Source organism: Arachis stenosperma, chromosome 10 (assembly GCF_014773155.1).
Source record: "Arachis stenosperma cultivar V10309 chromosome 10, arast.V10309.gnm1.PFL2, whole genome shotgun sequence".
Taxonomy (NCBI): Eukaryota; Viridiplantae; Streptophyta; class Magnoliopsida; order Fabales; family Fabaceae; genus Arachis; species Arachis stenosperma.
This window is the reverse complement of record NC_080386.1, coordinates 62,234,132-62,243,139: the sequence shown is the minus strand read 5'-3', so window position 1 is coordinate 62,243,139 and position 9,008 is coordinate 62,234,132. Positions and strand designations below refer to the sequence as shown.

At 34.9% G+C, this 9,008-nt stretch overlaps 1 protein-coding gene across 1 annotated transcript; it reads left to right on the top strand.

Moving 5' to 3' along the window:
- The first annotated feature begins 5,797 nt into the window (after positions 1 to 5,797).
- Positions 5,798 to 8,865, top strand: LOC130956039 (ATP-citrate synthase alpha chain protein 1-like). The gene is made up of 5 exons (XM_057883061.1): positions 5,798 to 6,077; positions 6,540 to 6,620; positions 6,697 to 6,748; positions 6,873 to 6,987; positions 8,708 to 8,865. The coding sequence occupies exons 1-5, from the start codon at positions 5,922 to 5,924 to the stop codon at positions 8,841 to 8,843; spliced, it is 540 nt and encodes a 179-aa protein (XP_057739044.1). The 5' UTR covers positions 5,798 to 5,921; the 3' UTR covers positions 8,844 to 8,865.
- The last annotated feature ends 143 nt before the right edge of the window (positions 8,866 to 9,008 follow it).

Genomic DNA, 9,008 nt, shown 5'->3' with positions numbered 1-9,008 from the left:
CCATCACCTTTCTTAAATAAAAACGTGCTTAATTGAAAAGGAAAAGAATTGCATGAATTTTGAATTTTATAACAGTTTAATTATTTTGATGTGGTGGCAACACTTTTGTTCTCTGAATGTATGCTTGAACAGTGCATATGTCTTTTGAATTTGTGGTTCATAAATGTTGGCTCTTGAAAGAATGATGAAAAAGGAGACATGTTACTGAGGATCTGAAAAATCATAAAAATGATTCTTGAAGCAAGAAAAAGCAGTGAATACAAAAAAAAAGAGAAGAAGCAAGCGAAAAAAAAACCGAAAAAAAAAGAGGAGAAAAAGAAAGAAAAAGAAAGAAATAAAGTTGTGATCCAAGGCAATAAGAGTGTGCTTAAGAACCCTGGACACCTCTAATTGGGGACTTTAGCAAAGCTGAGTCACAATCTGAAAAGGTTCACCCAATTATGTGTCTGTGGCATGTATGTATCCGGTGGTAATACTGGAAGACAGAGTGCTTTGGGCCACAGCCAAGACTCAATAAAGTAGCTGTGTTCAAGAATCATCATACTTAACTAGGAGAATTAATAACACTATCTGGATTCTGAGTTCCTAAAGAAGCCAATCATTCTGAGTTCCAAAGGATAAAGTGAGATGCCAAAACTATTCAGAGGCAAAAAGCTAAAAGCCCCGCTCATCTAATTAATACTGATCTTCACAGATGTTTTTGGAGTTCATTGCATATTCTCTTCCTTTTATCTTATTTGATCTTCAGTTGCTTGGGGACAAGCAACAATTTAAGTTTGGTGTTGTGATGAGCGGATAATTTATACGCTTTTTGGCATTGTTTTTAGTATGTTTTTAGTATGATCTAGTTAGTTTTTAGTATATTTTTATTAGTTTTTAATTAAAATTCACTTTTCTGGACTTTACTATGAGTTTGTGTGTTTTTCTGTGATTTCAGGTATTTTCTGACTGAAATTGAGGGATCTGAGCAAAAATCTGATCCAGAGACTCAAAAGGACTGCAGATGCTGTTGGATTCTGACCTCCCTGCACTCGAAGTGGATTTTCTGGAGCTACAGAAGCCCAATTGGCGCGCTCTCAACGGCGTTGGAAAGTAGACATCCTAGGCTTTCCAGCAATATATGAAAGTCCATACTTTTCTCAAGATTTGATGGCCCAAACCGGCGTTCAAAGTCACCTCAAGAAATTCCAGCGTTAAACGCCGGAACTGGCACCTAGATGGGAGTTAAACGCCCAAACTGGCATAAAAGCTGGCGTTTAACTCCAAGAAGAGTCTCTACACGAAAATGCTTCATTGCTCAGCCCAAGCACACACCAAGTGGGCCCGGAAGTGGATTTTTATGTCATTTACTCACCTTTGTACACCTTAGGCTACTAGTTTTCTATAAGTAGGACCTTTTTACTATTGTATTTGACATCTTGGTAGCTATCTTCAAATTTTATGCTATCTTAGATCACTTTGGGAGGCTGGCCATTCGGCCATGCCTAGACCTTGTTCTTATGTATTTTCAACGGTGGAGTTTCTACATACCATAGATTAAGGTGTGGAGCTCTGCTGTACCTCGAGTATTAATGCAATTACTATTGTTCTTCTATTCAATTCCGCTTGTTCTTTGTCCAAGAAATCACTTGTTCTTCAACTTGATGAATGTGATGATCCGTGACACTCATCATCATTCTCACCTATGAACAAGGTGACTGACAACCATTCTTGTTCTACAAGCATTCTTGGCCCTAGTGTTTATCTCTTGGATTTCTGATTGCATGATGCATGGTTGATCGCCTGACAACCAAGTGCTCGCCTGACAAACGAGCCAGCCATTCCGTGAGATCAGAGTCTTCGTGGTATAGGCAAGAACTGATGGCGGCATTCAAGAGAATCCGGAAGGTCTAACCTTGTCTGTGGTATTCTGAGTAGGATTCAATGATTGAATGACTGTGACGTGCTTCAAACTCCTGAGGGCGGGGCGTTAGTGACAGACGCAAAAGAATCACTGGATTCTATTCCGGCCTGATTGAGAACCGACAGATGATTAGCCTATGCTGTGACAGAGCATCAGGGACGTATTTTCAATGAGAGGATGGGAGGTAGCCACTGACAACGGTGAAACCCTACATGAGCTTGCCATGGAAAGGAGTAAGAAGGATTGGATGAAGGCAGTAGGAAAGTAGAGAGACGGAAGGGAAGGCATCTTCATTCGCTTATCTGAAACTCTCACCAATGATATACATAAGTATCTCTATCTTTATCTTTATGCTTTATTCGTTTATCACTATACCCATTTGAGTTTGCCTGACTGAGATTTACAAGGTGACCATAGCTTGCTTCATACCACCAATCTCCGTGGGATCGACCCTTACTCGCGTAAGGTTTATTACTTGGACGACCCAGTGCACTTGCTGGTTAGTTGTGCGAAGTTGTGTTTATGCCATGGTATTGAGCACCAAGTCTTTGGAGCCATTACTAGGGATTGTTTATGTTTTGAAAAGTAGTGATCACAATTTCGTGCACCAATAATGCATAAAATTAACAATGTTTGATTGAATCAAGACAAGCATGAAATTCTTATTCAAACACTTACTTATGGCTTAAGAAATGTATGAAAACTAAGAAAAAATAGATAAAAATTGCTAGTAAAAGATGCACAACATGACTTGTCCTCACAACACCAAACTTAAACATTGCTTGTCTTCAAGCAAGAAAAGGATCATGCAGTAAAGTTTGACAAAGCAAGGTGAGAAGAGTAGTAATTTTTATGTTCATGGTTGGCTAATTTTCTATGCATGCATCAATCACAAAAAAAATTCAAATGATTGATGTTTTTATCTAGCTCATTTTATAAGATCTTTTCTTTATATTTCTTCCTTGAAGCAAGCTTTTCATTCTCTTCTTAGCTTCTCCTTTTGGGTGCTTTGCACCATGAGTTAATAACAAAGCTACGACTCTAAATGCTTTGTTTTCAAGTATTATCACTTGATACATAAGCACCACAAGCATTTGATTAGAGGAATTTCTTTAAGCTCATTTGTTTCTTTTCTTTACTCTCTAATCATTGATGCTCAGAGCCTTGAGCTTTGAGGGAGTGCTTTTGCACTTGAGCCTAGCCTTGATTTCTAAGTGTTTTGTTTTCAAGCTTTTTGCCTGATACATAAACACCACAAGTACTTTACAATTGAATTGCCATTAGTACTCAGAGCCTTCAGCTTTTTCATTATTTTCCTTTTGCTTTTCTTGCCTTAATTTGCAATTGCTTCTTTAAGGTTTTCATGATTTCAAAAAAATTTCATAAAATGTCCTAGATGGAAACTTCAATTAAACAAATTCAAATGCAATGGAGCAATAAAAATTAATCATGCTAGCCTTCCAGTACTTGTATGTCCATGCTAAGTTCTTCTTTAATTACCTTGTTTGTTTATGATCATGATTCCTTAATTACTTTTCAAGATGGTAGTCATAATGTCATAGCAACATGTTACAATTCAAAATTCAGGCTATGCTTTATTCATACGGAGCAGCCACACATGCATAGAAAGGAATAAAAGACAATCATGCAATTTAAAGTGTTGGAAACAAATAAGAAGAAAAAGGAATGTTACCACCTTGTAGTTCATCTTCATTGTTGTTGTCCTTTTCCTCTTATTCTTCCCTTTCCTATACCAAACTCAAAATGCTTGCTTATCCTCAAGCAACAATTAAAACAGTGGTGATGGGGTCTATGATGGATCATAAGTGTCGTACATAATGAAATGTGATTAATGCACGTGCTTAAGCAAGCAAAATTAAGGATACAATAAAGGCACAAGAAAATGGAGACATTGTGATTGCTAAACTAAGAGGGTGTGCATGATACATTGCATAAAAGATAAGTGGCACACCAAACTTAGTGTGACACTTTCACTTGGAATTAATGCAAGTATCCAGTAAAGATTGGAAATAAATTTTGTTGCATAGCAACAGCAAACTTAGAATACAGTAACATGTCAATTTATTTGAACAAAAACTAAGTAAAGAAAAATGTCATATGTTAATAACACAATCACCAAGAGAAACAAATGTCACGCGTAAGGATTTCTTGGTGAGGCATTAACACAGACAGTTGGAGACAATAAAAAAGTATTAAAAATAAAGAGATGACTAAAACAAAGATAAAGAAAAATAGAACAGAGAAATTCAAAGCAAAGGAATTATAATTGTACAAACAAGTGGTGTTGTTGGGTATATTGCATAGAAAAATAAGTGGCACACCAAACTTAGTGTGACACTTTCTCTTTAGAATGATGCACCCAGTGAAGATTGAAAATTAATTTATTGCAAGGCAACACCAAACTTAGAATACAATCATATGCCAACTTATTGAAAATAAACAAAGCAAAGAAAGAAAAAAACAATGCAGAGAAATGAAATGTTACCTAAGGTTGGCTTGCCTCCCAACAAGTGCTCTTTTAATGTCATTAGCTTGACATATTGTTCTCAACTTTCTTCCTCTTCTTCCAGTTTGTTAAGAGGAATGACCTCTGGTAGAAGGAAGAGCCAGTCAGTGCCCCCTTTCTTAGCTTATTCCCAGCGTGCTTTCTTTGGTTATTTGCTTGATTAAACTTGCTTGCTGGTGGTTCAAGGGTGGGATTGTTTGCAGTTGACCTTTTTTTCTTCATGAATGTTGTCCTTTGTAGCTTGGTGATAAACCACTATTTTATGGATTATCTTATGCTAAATTGAGTGGTCTTCATCAATTCTTTGCATACTTATTCATATTATTTGCATGATTTTACAATTCCTTCCCAATCTTGTTCTATGGTTGAAAAATTCCTTCCTAAGCCCTTAAATTATGTTTTTTTAATTCCTCTTTTTACCATTTGATGCCGTGATTCGTGTGTTAAGTATTTTCAGGCTTTATAGGGCAGCAATGGCTTAGTGGATGAAAGGGAAGCTTGCAAAAATGAAAGGAACACAGGAAACTAAGGAGCTGACCAGTGAGAATCGACGCGCACGCATGCATAACGCGCGCACGCAATTCGGCACATTCCATATCAACGCGGACATGTACTTGACGCATACGCATAGCACGCGCAGAAGACCATCGACGCGTATGCATACCTGACCCGTACGCGTGACATGCGCCACGTGCAGAATTTGCAGAAAACACTGGGGGTGATTTTTGGGCTGAGTTTGGACCCAATTTTTGGCCTAGAAACGCATACTAGAGCTAGGTGACAGCAGAGACTCAAGACACATTCACACATTCTCAATTTTTAGTTTTAGTTTTAGTTTTTGAATCTGGGAGAGAAAGTATTACTTCCTCTAGGGTTCTTCACATTCAGAGATTTCTAGTTTTATGCTTTTGAGTTGGATATTGAGAAGAGTTACTACATCCGTTGAAGTCTTTATCATTCTAGTTTGTTTTCTATTTCCTTACTCTTTTAATTCCCCTTTACCTTGTTTAGAGAAACATATGGATATCTTCAACTTTGGAATTTATTAATGCAAGGATATTTTTCAATTTAATTTCTTTATTTGTTAATTATTTTCAATTAAGTTTAATTACCATGTCTTCCTCCTACTCCCTTTACATTCATGCGAAAATGGCATCCATGTCAATGGAGTAGGCGCTCAACTTTACTTTGGAATTGATTAATAGAAGACCCTTGAGTTGGAATACTCAAGAGTCAAATTGAAACTGGAAGTTGTTGGTTGGCTTTCTAGTAATATTTTTCGTGGTGTTTTATTAGCACGATTCTCTATTAATAGAAGGATGATTTAGAAAAAAAAAAACAGAAAAAAATATTTTTAACACAATTAAATATTTCAGAGAAATTAAATTATATATTTTAAGAGGTTAGTGATAAATTGCGTAGGAAGTAAAGTTTTGTGGTAATTTTTTTCCCCATCAGATTATATTTCCCACTTTTTTATTGTAGGTTGAGATGGGTGGATGCAAAGGACCTATAACAACTTTTATTGTTGAACCTTTCATCCCACACAATGAAGAGTTTTACCTCAACATTGTCTCCGAGAGACTTGGGTACAGCATAAGCTTTTCAGAGTGTGGAGGAATTGAAATTGAAGAGAACTGGGACAAGGTGATAAAAATGAGGATTTTATTTATTTATTTATTTTTTACTTATGGATTAATCTATTTAATATCTATCTATCTATCTATCTATCTATCTATCTATCTACTTAGTACTTAATATATCTACTTAATATACTAAAAATAGAGTTTTAACCAAATTTATTGTGTGCTATTGATATTTAATAACATAAAGTATTGTTTCACATAAGTAAATTTTCTTTGAATGTCGGAATAAACAGATTATTATAATAGGGCATTATCTACATGGATATATAGTATATATATATACTGACTAATTTTTTTTTTTGTTGAACTATATATACTAGCATAAGTAGATCTATTTTTGTATATCATGTTTCTGTTGATCAAATTATTATATATGTATTTTATTATTGTTTCTTGCATTTAAAAAAATTATAATTTACATATTGAATATATTAATTTTAATTTAACAAAGTAAGTGTTTCAGGTTAAGACTATATTTGTTCCAACAGGAGTGTCTCTTACATCAGAGAATATTGCCCCTCTTGTTGCAACCCTACCCTTGGAGGTATATTCACTTTACTTTATACTATTTTCGGTTCACAATATCTACTACTAAAAAAGTTATTTATTCATGTTTACAGATTAAGGGAGAAATTGAGGAATTTCTCAAGGTGATATTCAATCTATTTCAGGGTATATTACAAGATACATATTTACTTACTTAAATACCATTCAATAAGCATTTGAAATTTGAAGACAAGTTCAACAATGATTAAAGATTTTAGTCTTTAACATATTGTTTTCCATCTTGTGTTAGATCTGGACTTCACTTTCTTAGAGATGAATCCTTTCACTTTGGTCAATGGAAATCCTTATCCTCTGGATATGAGAGGAGAGCTAGATGACACTGCTGCTTTCAAGAACTTCAAGAAGTTGGTTAATTACTTCCCACTAAAAACATTAACAACTATTATTTGACGAATAGAGAAATTATTGCACCCTATATTATTCTTTGATAGAGTGACGTATGATCGTTTTATTTTAGGATAAGAAAAGAACCACAATTTTATTTAGGGGTGTTCATGGATCGGATCCGATCCGCATATTCGCAGTATTTATCCGAATCCGATCAAAAAATTGCGGATATGGATCCGATCCACAAGGCTTTCGGATCGGATCCACACACTAATCGGATTAGATTGCGGATTTTGTGTTGGTATCCGCATATTTGCGTATCCGCAAAAATAAAAAAATAAATAAGTACATATTCTTTTTATGTTTTATTTCAACTAATAATTATCATATATGTTGTATTATTTTAATTTATTATTTAAAAAAAATACGTTTAATATTATTTTAAAAGTAAACATATTTAAAAAAATAGAAAAATAAATTTTATTGATATTTTTTAATAAAAAATAAGCTTTTAAAAATATTTTTGTGTTTTGCGGATATATCCGATATCCAATCTTAAAAACTGCGGATATTGGATCCGATAATTTTAGTACAAATCGGATCAAAATTTTATCCATATCCAATTCGATCCGATCCGCGTTCACCCCTAGTTTTATTAGAAATGTCAGTATATCCATGGATGGAGCACAATCCACCTAAATATTATGCATTAATTTAGGGTTCTAACAATCCAATCGGCCATTGAACCAAAAGTTTAAAAGTTCAACTAAAGATAAATTGAATATAATAAAGTGATATATTTATGTATAAAATATATAATACTTTTTTATAATTTATTATTTTAAACTGGTTAATTTCGCCTATGTTACACTTTGCGGTACATAGCCGGTCCCAAGCTCGGATAAAGGAGGAGGGTTGTGTTAGGAATTCGACAACCAACATAAAAATATAGTCGAACCCCCATGACATGAATCAAAGACATTATTGGGCTAAAACTAGGTCGTTGCCGGGAAGCAACGCACTGTATGGCTCGAGTACAGTGTCAAATAAGCAAGAGCCGGTACATCGGTACCCAGATGTAATGTTAAATGAGTGTTGGACGACCAAAGAGGAGCACGAAGATAAGTTGAGTGTGGCAGAGATGAAGATATTGAGATGAATGAGTGGTCATACGCGATTGGATAAAATAAGGAACGAATATATAAGGGAAAGAGTTGGAGTAGCACCCATTATGGAAAAGATGGTTGAATCGCGTCTCAGGTGGTTTGGACATGTGAGAAGAAGACCGATAGAACACCCAATCAGGAGGGTGGATGAGATAGAAGATGGACAAGGGGCGAAAGGCAAAGGAATACCTAAGAAGACCATCCATGAGGTGGTCAAACGAGATCTACATATAAACGGTCTCTCTGCAGATATGATACATGATAGAGTACAATGTCGTCGTTTGATTTATGTAGCCGACGCCACCTAGTGGGACAAGACTTTGTTGTTGTTGTATTATTTTAAACTGGTTAACGACTAAAAAACTGTTTCAGTTTGACAAATTAACCGATTTTTTTAATTTTAACCGATTTATTACCAAGTGATTTTTATCTTAAATTAAATCGGTTTGATAACTAACACCTGGTTAACCGGATCAATCTGGTTCTTAGAACCATGCAATAATTTCTCCCCTATCTCTAATTCATATTTAAAAGTTGAACCAATATATCTGCTTGTTCTTGTTATTTGCAGATGGGGGAACGTTGAATTTCCAATGCCATTTGGAAGGATTATGAGTACTACTGAGTCTTTTATTCATGGATTAGATGAAAAGGTGAAGGCATATACTTCAAATCTTATTATCTACAATCTTATCCATCGCATCTGATCTGTATATGGATCTCCAGGATTAATTGAATTCCTTGATTGGTACTAATCAAGAATCAATAATAATCTTGCTTCCAACAATATCATGGGGCAGGGCCTATAAATGTTTACTCAAAACTTAATTCGCTTGACTAAATCAACTGCAACCTAAAATTGCTCAATCCTT